Below are 17,142 nucleotides of genomic sequence, written 5' to 3' on the forward strand. Positions count from 1 at the left end.
AAAATCAATGCAGCTTTAGGCAGAAGGACAGGCTAGAAGGAAATACCATCCAGCAGAAGTGTTTTTATTGCACAGGAGAGCAGGTTACAATGTATCACTTGCTGTAAACTCCAAGAAATTCTTTAGTGAGAGAACCAAAATGGTTATGTTAATCAGACAAACAAACTTGTAGTTACTTAGAGTGAATCTTAACCTTGCCCTGTTTGTTAACACCAGAGACGCAGCTATCACGCCTATTCATTTTGCATGTTGGGTCACAGTGGTATGCTGTGGTCAAGCCAGGTTTCTTTCTGTCTGTCTGTCTGTATTTTAGCATCCAGGAAGACTGTGGCCTGCAAGGGAGAGTTGAAGTCAGATTACTTTCCCAGAATAACAGTCTCTTTCACGCTGAAGCTAGTGCATATCTGAGGGCATCACACTCAGCAAAGGATGAAACAAAGCTGAACCCTTGTAGTAAGGTCCTGCATGTGCCTTGTGCGTGTGCGAGATCCTGCATGTGCTGGTTCTGTGTGAGGTCCCACATGTGCGCAATTGCAGTGTCATGGGCTGAAGCTCACTTCATCAGATGCTATGAAAGGAAGTGCACACAGCTGTGTATAAAGAGTGAGAAATCTAAATACAAATACATTTGAATTTGAGTGTGTGTGTGTGGTCCTGCATGTGCTAGGTGTGTGTGTATGTGAGAGAGAGGGGTGTGTGTGAGGTCCTGCATGATGTGCAGGGTGTACCTGAAGAAAGAGGCAGAGAGGAGTCCTGCATGTGCCTTGTGTGTGCGTTGGGGGAGGTCCCTCATGTCTGGTGTGTGTTGGGGGGTTCCTGCTTATGTAAGGGGTGTGTGTGCGTGTTGGGAGGGGTCCTGCACTATGTAAGGGGGGGTGTTGGGGGGCCCTGCCCATGTAAGAGGTAGGTGTGTGTGTGTTGGGGGGTCCTGCCTATGTAAGGGGTGAGTGTGAGCAGTAACATGGAGTCCCTCCCGCGCGCAGGGCTGTTGCGGTGCAGCGAGTTTCCCGGCTGCCGCCGCCCGCGCGCGGGGAGCCCCTGGGCCGGCACGTGCTGGTCCCGCGGGCCCGGGGCCGGAGTCGGCGCCTCCCCCCAGCCCGGAGCGGAGCTAAGCGCCGCCCCCCACGTCTCCTCTCGCCAGTTCTGCCCCCCCCCGCTCGCTCCCCACCCCCACGCCTGGCACCGAGCGCCGCCGCCGCCTTCCACACTCGTGCCGGCCGCGTCCCGCTGCCTGGCGCTGTCGGACCGGCCCCGCGCTGCTGGGCAGGAGCCCGTCCCGGCTGCCCTCCGCGGCGCCCCCCGGCCGGAGCCGGAGCCGGAGCGGCAGCGGGAGGAAGGAGAAGCGCTGCGCGCGGGCGAGGAGCAGCCGGCGCCGGCGAGGAGGCGGTGGAGCGGGAGCGGGAGCGAGCTTTGGAGCCCCCCAGTGCCCCCGGCCCTGCACCGCGCTGCAGGGACACGTCCAGCTTCATGGGCAAAGTGTGGAAACAGCAGATGTACCCCCAGTACGCCACCTACTACTACCCCCAGTATCTGCAGGCCAAGGTAGGGCGGGGCGGGGCGCGGGAGGGGTCGGGCTGGCGCTCGCAGAGGCAGGCAGGAAAGAGGCGGCTGCCCCTTCCTGCCGCCGCCGCTCCCTCCCTCCCTCCCTCCCTGCGGGGGCTCGGCTCAGCTCTGCCCTGCCCTCCCCCTCCCCCGCCGCGTCCTCTCCTCTTCCCCCCGTCGTCCCCACCCTCCTCGCCGGCCTTGCTGCCCCTTCCCCCCAGCCCTGGTAAATAGCGGCCGGGCGGAGAGACACGTTTCTGCGCCCCCTGAGCAGCTTCCTTGCGCTGCTCCTCTGGATTCAAGGCCGCCTCCTTCAGCTCTTGCACGTTCATTTGATATGGGGGGGGAGGGCAAAAAGAGAGTCAAAGTTTCACCTCCAGGCCTCGCCCTGGTGCTGGCCCCGGGAGCGCTTTGTGACTAACTTTCCGCTGGGAGGGGGGACCCGGGCAGCCGCAGATGCCCGGTCCCGGCTGTAGTATTGGTGTTGCCTTGGTTCAGGGTGGGGGGTTGGTTTTGAATCTGTTGAGTTGCAAAGGTTGTATTAAAAAAAAAAAAAATCTGAGAACCGAACTGCAGCTGTGTCAGGGTCTGTACAATGGGCGGGGGGCTGCGGATAAACTGTTTATTCCCATTTGGTGGTTGTCGGGTTGGTTTGAAGTCTCTCCCCACCTTCCCCCCACTCCCGCCCGGAGTCTGTAAGGGCAGCCAGTCTCCCTGCTCTAGAAGCATCATGCTGCACACTGGCAAATGCAGAGGTGGTTGCATCAGCTGTCTGGAACATTTAGCGTAAGCGGCTCCAACCACCAATGTCACTCCTCCCAAATCACAGCAGGATCATATGTGGGTGCCGTGTGTGAACTTTCTTTTAGAGGTTATAATCATGCCTGGGTTTTTTGCAAACTGAAATCTCTTTGGCTGTGTGGGAATTGCTAAACCAGAATTTCTTTCTCATTATATCCTGTGTTGTTGTTGGACAAAACCTAATTTATAGTATTTAAATGGGAAAACAAACTCAGTTTGACAATCAGGAGATATTTTACAAGTCAGCAAGTGATGAGGCATTGAAATTCATTTTGTTATAAGCAGAAGTTGATAGGTATTCAAATGGCAGCATCAAATGACTGGTTTTCTTTTACATGTCTAATCTGTGTTTTCAAAGACTTTCAAGTGATGATGGTTTGTGTAAATACTGAAGTTGTTTAAGCTGTCCCTGTTTAAACACACTGGAGTAATCAATGCACTACTTTTAGATGTGATGTATGTTTAATGTGCTTTTTTTTAAATAATGTAGTACAGAGTGCCTAAAGGGCAGCCTTTTGTATCATCCAACACTTAGTTGTATGAATAATAAATATTCACAGGTGAAAGAACACTTTTGTACAGGAACATTTACCTTAGTGATTTTTATATACCATTAGTAAGTTAGAAACCAAGTATATAACATTTAATATCAATAATGCACTGTCACTTATCTATCTCTCTCTTTTTTTTTGCCCTGTAAATAATTGAAGAGGGAGATAAACTGTAATAGCTTGCACTAGTAATTAGGGTGGGATCCCAGAAATCCATGATCCTATGAGAGAGCCTTAAGGACCATCTCATGAAAGTGTGCTTCCTGTATAAAGTATTTAATATTGATTTGTATTACCGTCAATGACATCTTCAAAACCTACCTTGCAGTCTTCACTATAAAATTATAGAGACTAAAATTACATTACTCCTGATCTCTTTGTTTCATCAGAGTAGACTCATCCATTTGGCCTACATACACTAAAACACAGATTTGATGATTAAATCCAAATTTCCTGTTTCAGAGGCATCCTGGTTTGAAAAGAATAAATTTTTGGCCCCTCAGAAATAAAAAGGTAGATGACTGTATGTCTCAGTTCTAAAGTATGTTCACCTAGTGTAAATGCATTTCTTTTCTCTTCATAAATCCAGTCTGAACATGTTAGAAAATTAATTTAATCCACAAAATTAACTCAAAAATAAACCGTTTCCCAGTATGTTTAATTGCTGCAATAATTCAAGTAAACTGTCTGTAGTTTTCATCAGACAGTTGCAACTGTCCTGAACAGCCTTTGCTGAAGGTACGGTATGAAAGTGGTATGTTTTTCTGGTTAAAGTTAAAACACCTTCCGATACCAGTATATTTTAGCTTCGCGTGTTGTCTCCATCTAAGTTATAATGGAACTCATGCTGAGAGGTAAACTGCAAATACATAATTAGGAGATGACTAAAACTGTTCTGAAGATGGACCTTTGAGTAGAAAATGTCAAAAGTTTTCAGTTGAAATGACAGAAATTCCTAGCAAGACTGTATTTTTTCATAAAATTTTCATATACTTAAAGACCTTGATTGCTTCAATAACATGTCTCACAATTAAAATAATCCAATATATATGATTCTGTTAACATCTTCATTTATTTATGACGTTCAGACCATTTCAGTAGTATATTGTGAGAGGGGGAATAAAGCTGGTACATGATTCGAAGTCTCTCCAGATCGAGATGATTAATACTCTAAAAGAGATTAGGAGACTTGTGGACTCTACATGCTCTGAACTATTATAATTTATAATCCAGTGAGTTCAGTGATTTGAGACATCCATTTAGTATTTTGTACCCTGTAATAAATGTGTCTTTATTTTGGCAGGTCCTTTTTCATAATCTTGTGTGGTACTCCAGAGAGGCCATTTTTGAAGCATCATCTTAGAAAATATCAACAGCTCTTAGACTTCCTTTTTAGTTGTTTTTTGGGGGAAATTCTTTTCCCATTACATTAAATGGTTTTCAAATTCATTTAATTTATTTTTCTTAAATCTTACTATTTAATTTCTGTGTATTTATGAGAAGTGTTGTTCACTTTCAGATTAAAAAATACAGTCACCATTTGATTGCAGGTGTTGTGATAGTAAAAGTATTGTATAGGAACCACCTCTTAGTGGATCTCTGGTCCACTGAGCTGGGTATAGTTGTATAATACCTACTAAGAGATGGTTCCTATACATGTCATATATAAACAAAATATGACAATAGTGGGCCAAATTCTGCTGACCTTACATATGTAAAGTGAAAAATAAAGGGGCGTTTATACTTTGTTTGTCCTTGACTACATAAAGCATGGGTTATAGGTATTAAAAGATGGCCTACCAGATAGTGTACTCTTCACCTACATTGCTGTTTTCTCCTTGCACAATATTTTTGTCATTTGCCATATTACTGCTGACTGGTTTCCATATCTTGTTGATGATTTGTTGATATTGTGTAGCAGAAAAACCAATAAGATTTGTTTATATCGTTTGGTAGAAAAAAGACAAATTATTGTCTTTTTCTGACTATGTTAACATTTCTCTGCTGTTTTTAAAATAGTTCTTTCTTTAAACTTGACTACTCTTTATAGCGTTTCTGTTCTTTTAATCTTTAAATTAGACAGTAACTTTATGGTGTTTTATTTAGTGCTTAAACACTGATATGATTTTTTAAATCATACTTTCTCTAATTAAAAAAGATTATTTCATAGAGCAGTGGCTCTCAACCTTTTTTAAGCTCACCTTTTTTAAGACACCCTTCCCTAGGCTCACGGCACTCCACAGAAAATGCTAGCTCTTAGTTTTCACTCATTTTTGACAACAGGAAAATATTTTCTTATATTGCAAAGAACTTGGAAAGACCACAACAGGTCGGACTGTTTTTAACATTGTAGATTCCTAGTTGAAATCTCTGGGTTTATCACATGACTTGTGTCTGTGCATCTAACAGTACTAACGTTGCATGGCATCTGCATCACCCTTGAAAGGCTGTCAAGGCACCCCAGAGTGCTGCAGCTCTCTGGTTAAGAATCACTGTCATAGAGGGTAGTAAGCCACAGGAAACCTACATGAAATTCAATTCTGTGTCTTAAGATGAAATTTTTCCTGTAATAGTTGATAAATGATTTTATTTTGTAATTTTGTAGCAGCTAAATGTTGTAGTAACTGGGAAGTGAACTAATATTATTTGATGGGGCAAGTTTTATGCTTATGTAGAATTATTGTAACTTTAGATGTAAATTATTGACAGTATGCAGAAAACAGATTTTTTTTTAATCTAAAAACATTGTTTCAGACTGATACTTTTACTTGAGCGTACTGTGGAGATAAAAGACTAAATGGAGAATTTACTGAAACAAAAGCTTACTCTTCAGTTAAAGCATATATGAAATTGTCTTAAAAGGAGCAATGGCTAATCCTCACAATAGCATTCTATATTATATTAGGCTACATACTGTTGTAGAAGTTTCTAATGCAACATGGTATCTGGCTAGTACACATACTTTTGCTAAAATAAATTTATAAGGTGCCATCCTGCCCTACATACTTTGGCTGGATCCCTCAGAGAACTCGCTGCTCTACATAAATTCCTTACACCTATTCCTCAATATACTGTACCTTTTAAATGTACAATAAAAACTGTAAAAAAAAAGTGTTAATGAATTATGACCTTATTCCTAAACTGTATAAATGGAAGGTGTGCAAAAATAAGTGAAGTAGTGTAGGTTTTTTGTTTACCTAAAGTGATAAGTAGCTATAGCCATTAATGGTTCTTGGTGAGATCAAGGCTAAACTCCATTATACTTTAAAAAATATATTTAAAAAAAAAAAGTTTTAGCCCTTTCTGGTGACTAGTTATATATTGTGCATGTTTTAGCTAAAACAAATAATGAATAATTTCTAATTAACCAGCTTTATTCTATGAGCACTATGATTCTGTGTAAGATTTCTACACACTGAAGTGATTTCTGGCAAGTTCAAATTTACCACAATAGGCTGAGTTATGTCTGTACAGCTGGACTAGTTCATTTTGATAGTCATATAATACACTTTGTGCCTTACATTTGAAACCATCAATTTTGATTTTGAATATTTTTGTCTGTGAAGAAAGAAACTGTACAGAAGTAGGTATGAACCATGACTTTAACTCTGTGTAGTTTTGATGCCATTTTTCCATAGAATAGAAATGGCTTCCCTCTCCCCCTCCTCAACTTCTGTCTCAGTGCAAAGGTGGATGACTCTTTCCCAGAACTCTGGATTGCTCTGGTGCTGTGCTGAGCTTGGGAATCCACAAATGAGATCCGTAGACAGGGCATTTTGCTTCTGCTTTGTTGCCTTCACTGGCCTGTAGATTTGATGGTCCTTCTCTTTCAGAAGCTTTGCTCTTTTCATCTTCCACAACACTTAACTGCACAAAAAATACCTTCAAAGAGAGGTTCCACTGAAGAGCAAGTAGTACAAGTAACTGCAGTCCTCACTGAGTGTAGAAGAGAGAATGCTTCTAAGCCCTGACAGCCAATGTCCCTCCTCCAACTCTGGAGTCCTCATAAAGGCTTAATATAGGGTTAAGTGTAAAGGAACTATTCTGTGAAGATGACGTTTCCTTCTTCTATGTCCTTCAAGTCTGGATCTGTAGGTGCTTGCTGCTGTCCATCTGACAAATGCCACAGTGACATGTATCTTTTTCTTTCTGTTTTTTTGCAGCAGGAATGTGGGGAGGCAGTGATTTCCTTTTTCCTGTATAGCAGTTGTTATTACAGAAAGTGTATATTTTTTGTTTGCTTTAGCTTTTCTCACTGGAGCACTTGCAGAGGGACATCTCCACTCTAAATATCTTTTCCAGTTGCATGTTTTGTTTCAGTAGCTTGTTAAGGAGTTAGAATAGAGCTGTACAGAAGCCTATTGATGAAGTGATTGATTTCTTTTTAGGGACTGAAGGAAAGGCCTTCCTCTTAGAATGGGTAAGATCTAGCCAAGTCCAAGCAAACATTACGCAGTGCCAAAATCTGCCCCGCTTTGTTAGCCATCCTTGGAAGTGCTTCTTACCATTCTAGTTCTGGTTCTCTTCTGAGAAGGCTGACTATCATACCAGACTCCACAGTGGACAAGCTGCCATAAGGAGTAGGCTACAACTACAGATGGGTTACCTGACTCAAACGATATTTGAACCTGTCTCAAAAGATTAGTTAACTCATTCCATCAGTTAGTGGTTTTATCATGAAAAATTTGTAAGGGTATTCCTCATTGTTATAACTATATATATCCCTCTGACATGGACAAGGGTGCATTACATATAACAATTCTATGTTTGGTGCCTTCATTTCAAAAATTGGATTTTACCATTTATTTCCGGGAGACCAAAATTTCATTAGAAGTGTGATTTAAACTTAGGATATGCTGATTTTTATCATCCCATCCCTGGTTATGGTTTTTTTGAAAAAAGACTTCCACTTTTGAAGAGAATTGCAGAGGTATAAGACACCTATAGCCCTTCCTTTGTTGGGGAAGCAAGACTGGTCCATGTAGTTCCATAAATGGATTGTGCTGATTAGAGAGGGGAAGGTGAAACAGTATTCATGAGATGTGCTGATTTACTGCATTTCCCAGGAAGAGCCTTTTTCAGGAGAAGTTTTATAGAGTCCTGTCTGCTGTCTGCTGTCTTTCAGTATAGCTACTAGGGAAGATGGTGGTAGAAATATACTTACATGAACAGAGGTAAATCTAACCCTGTGGTAAGAAAAAAAAAATCTCCCATCTGTTCCCCAATACAGTAGAGCTGATGGGTTCCTATTAACAGTGTAATAGTTGATTTTGAGACTGGACTTAAACTAGAATAAGACAAACAAAGAGCTGAAGTGTGGCTTCACATAGTAGGCTCATTTAACAACTGTGAACCAAATTCAGGTGACTACCATTGAATCAACGGGAACTTTGCTATAGGCTTAAATTGGACCAGGGTTCACCCTCACATTAATTTTGGAAATGTACTGTTAAAAAAAAGTTTAAAAAATTATCAAATGCTCTTTTATTAAGAGTTAAATCCTCTTGCCAAGCTGAATCTTTTGGTGCCTCACAGTAGACCCTCTCCTTGTGTCATGTTTCAGTCTCCAGTCTTACCCTTCCTCCCATGTCTTGTGACTTTAGATATTCTCTGCTGACTCATCCCAAAGACTTAAGTCATCAGATATCTGAATGTCCTACTAATAAATGCCAGTGGCACCAGATCCACGTGCAGTCAGTTAGTGCTGGCCATCCACTCATTTGGTTAGTTCTTGGCCACCTTCCTTTCCCTACCTCATCATGCAAAAGTTAAATCTAGGGAACCATTTTAAACAATAAATTGACTTATGTGCCCTCTTCCTCCAACAAATTATTCTGTAGGGATGATATTAGCTGTAAACGCATAGAGATCTCTCTGCTAGGTTGTCAAATGGGCTAGTAGTTTCAGGTGGCCCATTGCATAGGCACAGCCTGGTGAACAGTGGTAATACCCTGTTGAAGGTCTCATGCTTCTCCCACTCTGGGGTACATGAGTAGCAGCTCCCAGTGTCATTCTACTTGGAACGTTATAATCCTAGAAAATTCAGGTTGGAAGGGACCTCAGGAGGTCATCTAGTCTACGTCCTGCTCAAAGCAGGACTATCACCAGCTAGATCATACCAGCCAAAGCTTTGTCTTAAAAACCTCGAAGGATGGAGATTCCACAACCTCTCTAGGTAACCTTTACCAGTGTTTTACTACCTTCCTAGTAAGAAAATTCTTCCTAATATTTAACCTAAATTTTCCTTGCTCCAACTTGAGGCCGTTGCTTCTTGTTCTGTCATCTGCCACCACTGAGAACAATCTAGCTCTGTCCTCTTTCAACCCCCTCTCAGGCAGTTGAAGGCTGCTATTAGATCCCCTCTCAATTTTCTCTTCTGCAGACTAAGCCCAGTTCCCTCAGGCTCTCAGAAGTCATGTGCCCCAGCCCCCTCACCATTTTCTTTGCTTTCTGCTGAACTCTCTCCACTTTGCCCACATCCTTTCTGTACTGGGGGGCCCAAAGCTGGACACAGTACTCCAGATGTGGCCTCACCAGTGCTGAATAAAGGGGAATGATCTCTTCCCTTGACCTACCGAAAACATTCCTACCAATGCAGCCCAGTACGCCGTTAGCCTTCTTGGCAACAAGAGCACACTGCAGGCTCATATTTAGCTTATTGTCTGTCCACTGTAACCCCCATTTCCTTTTTTGCAGAACTGCTGCCCAGCCAGTCAGCCCCCAGCCTGTACCTGTGCATGGGATTGTTCCGTTCTAAGTGCAGGACTTTACACTTGTCCTTGTTGAACCTCATGAGATTTCTTTTGGCCCAATCCTCCAATTTGTCTGTCACTCTGAATCCTAGCTCTACCCTCTCGCATATCTATTACACTCCCAGCTTGGTGTCATTTGTAAGCTTGCTGAGGGTGCACTCTCTGTCATCTTTCAGGCCATTGATGAAGACATTGAACAGGAATGGCCCCAGGACCAACCCCTGGGGCACTCCACTTGATACCAGCTGCCAACTAGACATTGAGCCATTGATAACTATCCTCTGAGCCCAGTGTTCCAGCCAGTTTTTCAATCCACCTTGCAGATCCAGCCTGTACTTCCTTAGCTTGCCTGTGAGAATGGTGTGGGAGACCATATCGAAAGCTTTGCTAAATTTCATAGATTTCATAGACATTAGGACTGGAAGGGAACTCAGAAGATCACTGAGTCCAGCCCCCCACCTGAAGGGCAGGAAGTCAGCTGGGGTCATAGGATCCCAGTAAGATAAGCATCCAATTTGCTCTTGAACGTGTTCAATGTAGGTGCTTGAACGACCTCCGATGGCAGGCTATTTGACCTTGGGGGCTTGGACAGTAAAGAAATTCTTTCTTATGTCCAGCCTGAAATGGTCTTGCAGTAGTTTATGACTGTTCGACCTAGTCATCTCTTGGGGTGAACAAATGTTCCCCCAGATACTGGTGGTCACCCCGATAAACTTATAGGTGGCCATCAGATCACCCCTGAGCCTGCACTTTTCCAGGCTAAAGAGCCCCATGGCTCTCAGCCTGTCATCATAAGGTCTGTTTTCCTGACTTCTGATCATGCGCATGGCTCTTCTCTGCACTCTCTCAAGCTTCTCTACATCCTTTCTGAATTGTGGAGCCCAAAACTGGACGCAGTACTCCAGCTGCGGCGTCACTGAGGCCGAGTACAAGGGGAGAATGACATCCTGGGATTTGCTTGAGAAGCATCTATGGATGCAAGCCAGTGTTTTGGTTGCTTTACTAGCCACAGCATCGCATTGCAGGCTCATGTTCATCTTGTGGTCAATGATCACCCCCAAGTCTTTTTCTTCCTTAGTGCTAACCAGTGTAGCACTGCTGAACCTATAAGGATGCTGCAGGTTTTTCCTCCCAAGCAGGAGAACCTTGCATTTTTTGGTGTTAAACACCATCAGGTTCTCGTCTGCCTATCTGCTGAGCCTGTCCAGGTCAGCTTGACTTGCCCTCCTGTCTTCTGGTGTGGATGCTTTGCCCCAAAGTTTGGTGTCATCGGCAGACTTGGCTAAAATCAAGGTATATACCACATCCACTGGTCTCCCTGCATCCACAGAGCCAGTCATCTCATCATAGCAGCAAATCAAGCTGGTCAGGCATGACTTGCCCTTGATAAATCCATGTTGACTGTTCCAAATCACCTTCTTCTCCTCCAGGTGCTTAGAAATGGATTCCTTGAGGATGTGCTGCATAATTTTTCCAGGGATTGAGGTGAGGCTGGTCTGTAGTTCCCTGGATCCTCCTTTTTCCCTTTCTTAAATATGGCCACTATGTTTGCCCTTTTCCAATCATCTGGGACCTCTCACAATCACCATGAATTTCCAAAGACAATGGCTAGCAGCACTGAAGTCACATCAGCCAACTCCCTCGGCACCTTCAGGTGCATCTTGCCTGGCCTTATGGACTTGGGTATGTCCAGCTTTTCTAAGCAGTTCCTAGCCTGTTCTTTTGTTGCTCTTGGCTGCTCACCTCCTCCCCAAACTGTGCTGTCAGGTGCAGTAGTCTGGGAGCTGACCTTGCCTTTGAAGACTAAGGTGAAAAAGGCATTGAGCACTTCAGCTTTTTCTGCATGCTCTATCACAAGGTTGCGTCCCCATTCAGTAAGGGACCCACACTTTCTCTGATCTTCCTCTTGCTACTGACATACATGTAGAAACCCTTCTTGTTCCCCTTCACATCCCTTGCTAGTTGCAACCCTAATTGCACTTTGGACTTCCTGACTTCATCCCTGCATGCCCAAGCAATGCTCTTATGGTCTTCCCTAGTTGTTTGTCCAAGTTTCCACTTTTTATAAGCTTCCTTTTTTTGTGATATAGTTTACTGAAGAGTTTCCTGCTAGGCCAAGCTGGTCTTCTGCCATACTTACTAGTTTTCCTGTACATTGGGATGGTTTGCTCCTGCACCTTCAGTAAGGCTTCTTTAAAATACAACCAGGTCTCCTCTCCCCCTCAGACTGGCTTCCTAGGGGATCCTGCCCATGAGTTCCCTGAACAAGTTGAAGTCTGCTGTTTTATAGTCCAGGGTCCTTACTCTGCTTCTCTCCATCTTTCCTTTCCTCAGGATCCTCAGAACTCAATCATCTCATGGTTGATGCCCCCCAAGTTGCCATCTATTAGTACATTCCCCATCAATTCTTCCCTGTTTCTGAGCAGCAGGTCAAGAACAGCATGGCCTCTAGTTGGCCGCTCCAGCACTTGTACCAGGAAGTTGTCCCCAGCACTTTCCAAAAACTTCCTGGATTGCCTGCACACTGCTGTATTGTCCACCCAGCATATGTCCAAGTGATTGAAATCCATCATGAGAACCAGGGCCTGTGGTCAGGACACTTTTGCTAGCTGTTTGAAGAAAGCTTTATCCATCATTTCCTCCTGGTCTGGTGGTCTGTAGCAGACCCCCACCATAACATCACCCTTGTTGCTCTCTTCTCAGGCCTGTTGAAAGTCTCTGGATTAGGGTCAATCTCCAGTTTCATACTGGAGCTCTGAGCAATTATATGGCTCTGTTACATAAAGTGAAATTCTTCCTCTTCTTCCCTGCCTGTCCTTTCTGAACAGTTTATAGCCATCCATGAGAGTGTTCTAGTTATGTGAGCTACCCCACCAAATCTGTGTTATTCCAGTCACATCATAGTTCTGTTACTGTGAAAGGACTTCCAATTCTTCCTGCTTGTTTCCCAGGCTCCGTGTATTCGTGTACAGAACGTTAGTGTGGGCTGCTCCTTTCAGCCACCCTTCCAGCTTTTCTAGTGCAGTGGTTCTCAACCTTTTTAGATTCAAGGCACCCCAGTTCAAAGACTAATTTTACTTGTTTTTTGACTACAGAAAAATAATGCAGAAATTCTTCTGTCTCAAAGAACCCAAAAAGACCACAACAAGTCAGAATGTTTGAACACTACCTGGGGACATTCACTAAAGAAAAAATCCCTAATTGACCAAAGCCCTTCTTTTCTGAGCATGGAAGATCACAAACAGCTTTTTAGATGCAGTTTGTATGTATAATTTTGGTGCTCGTGCAGCCGATAATCAGAACACTTAATACTGACCTTTTAACGTTTTTCCAGCTATTTCACAATATACTTGGGAAAGGAACTAATTTAAAAGGTTCATATTTCTATAATAAACCACTTGCACACACAGTAAAATGCATAAAATTATAATGCTGACTTGACTTTATAATCACATTGTATGCTAAATTCTTTTTTTGTGATGAGAACTGTGGAACTCTAATTAGTGACAATCTCAAACTCTATCCATCTCATCCATCAGTGTGGAGTTCAGAGCTACTCTTCTTAGTTATAGCTGAGATAGCGTTCTATATTCCATGGATATGAAATATGCTTAGATGTCTGCTTCCAAAATATGTGGACAGGTTAGAAAACTGATTTGATGCGTTTTTTTCCAAATAGCATTTTTAAAAGAAACAAAGTCTTTTGGTACTTTTAATAATCTTGCTACACACACCAGTGGTAGAATTTTGGAATAATTTGCCACTAGTTGTATCAGGTTGCAAATTAAAACAGAATGACAGTAAACCAAGTATAGTCAGCAGTGATCCTCATTCTATGAACACAACATGTGGTATGGCTGGAACTTAGGGATCTAAGCCTCATCTGCCTTTGAGAATCTCCTGGGTGAAATAAATGGAGCAATCTTCTAAATCAGTCAGTTGTAACACCAGTATTTTTCCCCAGAATGAGGACGACCAGAGGATTCAGTTCCCTTTTAGAACACTGGCCATTTTTCTGTACCTAGTCTTGGATTTATTTTCCATTTTACCTGCTCCACTGTAATGGAATGTTCAGAAAATCCCTCTGTTGTAGTTTTGATAGTTTCCACTGATCCTTTTAAATTATCCAGTTGTTTGTGAATGGTGTCTGAGCTTAGAGCTTGAGAGGACTCTTGATACTTACAGATCCAGATTCTGTGATGGCCTGCTTCTGCTGTCTGCCACTATCTTTGTAGTCCTGATGTTGCAGTGCAAAATTCTGATTCATACGTAGTGTGTTTTATAATAAATGACAAAACACTAACTAAATATTGCTTCCATTGTGAGGGGTATTTCCCTTTCTGCTGAAATTTGCCTTAAATGTTTTAAAGCAGAAGAACTAACAAAAACATACTGCCTGGTTCTACAATTCTTAGTCATGCTACTGTGTATTGACTTCAGTGGGCCAGCAAATACAAGGAAGGAATGCACAACTGGGCTCTTGAGTCTTCCAAGCCATCACGTATTTTATTAGCCAGTCACATACTGTGGAATAATATCAACTTGTGTTGTACAGCTTATTGCTACACAGTGATGAGTTACAAATGTAAGAAAATATTCACATAAAAACTGTGGTATTCTTACCAGTCTAATGGCAGGAGAGGGAAACAAGAAAAAAATGGGTTCCATGAAGAATAGCTTAAGATTAATCTCTGTAAAGTTCTGTCCTTTTTCTGGATGATAACTGCCTCTGATGCATTTGAAAATATTGTAAGGATGATGTATCTTTTGCCTGTCTTGAGAGCAAACAAAACATTCTGAATATGTGAAAAACAAAACAAGACACAGGCGTGGTGGACATATTCTGTAAAGGTTTGCATCTCTATTTTTGTAACTGTTGAGGGGTTGGAGTCAACTTGGCCTCTCTTCTTTGGCTGGACAGAGACTCCATGTGATGTGCACTTGAAATAGATGTGCCAGTATAGAAGTAAGAAAGAATGTTTGCACATGGTCTTGCACTGGTTTAATGAAATTGACTTAAAATAGATTTAAGGTAAACTAGCATACAGCATCCTAAGTCAGAAAGAAAGGCAGATGCAGGATTAATTCCAGACATATCAAAAGCATTTTATCTACATTAGGTATCAGAACTCATGGCAGAGGTGATATCTTGTATTAGATCAACTAGATATTTGCAAAAAAAATCTTTATTTGCAAAGTTTCAGGCATACTTATCCTACCTCAGGCATAGGAGAATGCAAAGATTGTAAAATTTCTCCTAGGTGGAAATCTCTGCATTTTCCTATGCCTGAGAGAGGATGTGTGCGCCCAAAAGCTTGCAAATAAAGCATTTTTTTTTTTTGCAAATATCTAGTTGGTCTAAAAAAGATATCGCCTCTGCCATGAGTCCTGATTCTTTTTTGCCTGTAGACCAATACTGCTACAACCTGTACCCCTTTTATGTACATTAGGAATTCACAGCCATATCTAACCCTTTTTTCTCGTGTGTAGATCCTCTTGATGCCTGTGGGATTTAGTGCACTGAAGCTGGTCATGGTTGTTTGTGCCAAGCCAGAGGATATGAGCTTGCTCTGAGGATTTCCAGGAAGGATGAAAACAGTATTCACTTCCACTTCCTCAAGCTGGTCAGCACCAGCACAATTTCCTTTAAATTATCGGGCTGTAGATGTATCTCTCTAGCCCCTTCTTCCCCTCTGAGTGCAGCATTTTGACCTGTGTAAGGAATTTTGGATTAACAAAGTAGTGAGCCCACTAACCATTTTCCTCTGTTTCTAGTTTGCTTCACACTGTTGTGAAGTGTTCATTCTCTGATCTGACTCTCCTGTACAGCAAAACCATGGTGCTTTTTCAGCTGAATCTAGGGCATTTCATGTCAGGAAAGAGGCAGGATCTGAGTCTGAAAGAGGACAGACTCTAACTCTAAGGCTGCTAACATCTGAGGTATATGTAAATGAGAACAGGATTTAGCCCATTATATTTTAGCTATTTTTGTTGAGAAAACAGAACACCGGATAGTAAAAACTGTTGCAGGCACTATAGAATTCTTGCTGTTTCATCATTCGAGACTAAAGGGTGTGGAAGAAAATGGAACAAATTGTCTTAATACAAGCTGAGAAGGTTTTTAAAGTTAGGTGGTATATTTCAGTTCTAAGGTCCCTATAGGAAATGACTTGCAAAGAAATACTCAAATGAATGTGAATAGGAGCTTTAGAGGCCTTGCAGCAAAATGTCACATCTATCTTTCCATTTGCAGTATACTGTAATATTAATATTTTATTTCAGACTGAGGGGGAAGGGTGAGAGGGCTGTAATTCCAAATTAGCAGCTTCTGCAGCATGAAAACAAAGATAGTAGTGACTCATTTGGAAAAGTACTAGCTAAAACATTCTGTCCCCAAGAAAACGCATTGAAGAAGGGCATATGACATAAACTTTAAATTCCATGAATAATGTCTGTGACCTTCTGGTTTTCTCTTGGTAGTGGTTCTGATTAATGACAAAAAGGCTTTTGACAAATGCAGATCAGAGAAAAAAAGTATCTGCACGGGAATATTTGTTGAAAAGCAAGCCTGTTAACAGGATCAAAGTCTCTAATATTCCTGTTACCCACTTGCCTGTAACCCAAGCAGTTAGCCAAATATTGAGGACCTTGCAGGTTGTTCCAGTTAGGAGGATCAGTTGGTGATAATCAGGGGTTTCTTTGATGTGATCTCATTTATGTACAAAGAATAGACAAACTCCTGTTTCCCTGAACACAGCAGGAATCAAATAATGAGTCTTTACTTGCAGTTCCAAGTCCTTCCAACATTCATGTCTTGGCTCAGAAAGCTCTCCCTTTCTCTCACCCTTCCTCAACCATGCACCCAGCGCTTGTTCACACTGTCATTGACTTTTTTCTATTTCTTCCCTCTATCTGCTCCCTTGGTATTTTCAGCTGTACTCACATACCTCTGCTTCTACTTCACTACCTTTATTCAGACAATAACTAGTAAAACCTCTTCAATCACATAATTTCTAAGGAGCCTTGTGCAAGTCTTTATTTTTGGCAGCGAGATCTGCCTGTGCTTTGGTTGGAAGGCCATTGTTACTTCATAAAGGAACATAACTTTATATTTTCTTAAGTGACAGGAGACACTTACATCTCTTTCCAGCTTCAGAGGGCATTAACCTCAGCTCATTGCTTTCTTTGTACAGTGTAGGTTCTAATATTAGTATTACCAGTTGAGAAAGTAATGCTAAAAGTGATTTTTTTTTTAGCTTGGGTTTCACCACTGTGTACACCCTTGCCATGGTATTTTAGAGACAAGTTGTAGTAAGGATTCTCTTTTCTAGGTCACATAGCATGCATTCTACAAATATGCAGATGATATTTTACTTATGATTTCAGACTTCACTCTTCCTTGTCCTGTCCTGGATAAAATATTTGGTTGTTTTTTTTCTGTTGGCATAACATGGTTATTACAGAAACTCTATTATAAATTATTGTTAGCATAGTCT

General features: G+C 42.1%; 1 protein-coding gene across 2 annotated transcripts in view; it reads left to right on the forward strand.

The window, feature by feature from the left end:
- The first annotated feature begins 1,194 nt into the window (after positions 1 to 1,194).
- The window catches only part of RBMS1 (RNA binding motif single stranded interacting protein 1), a 208,102-nt gene continuing 192,154 nt past the window's right edge, over positions 1,195 to 17,142 (forward strand). The window contains exon 1 of one of the 2 annotated variants that reach the window (XM_090045624.1): positions 1,195 to 1,542. In XM_090045624.1, the coding sequence (XP_089901750.1) occupies positions 1,468 to 1,542 (75 nt within the window). In that variant the 5' untranslated portion in view covers positions 1,195 to 1,467. The remainder of the gene's footprint in view (positions 1,543 to 17,142) is intronic. The other variant, XM_090045627.1, reaches the window with a different exon arrangement.

This window comes from Crocodylus siamensis, chromosome 4 (genome assembly GCF_052110815.1).
Source record: "Crocodylus siamensis isolate JL-2025a chromosome 4, ASM5211081v1, whole genome shotgun sequence".
Taxonomy (NCBI): Eukaryota; Metazoa; Chordata; order Crocodylia; family Crocodylidae; genus Crocodylus; species Crocodylus siamensis.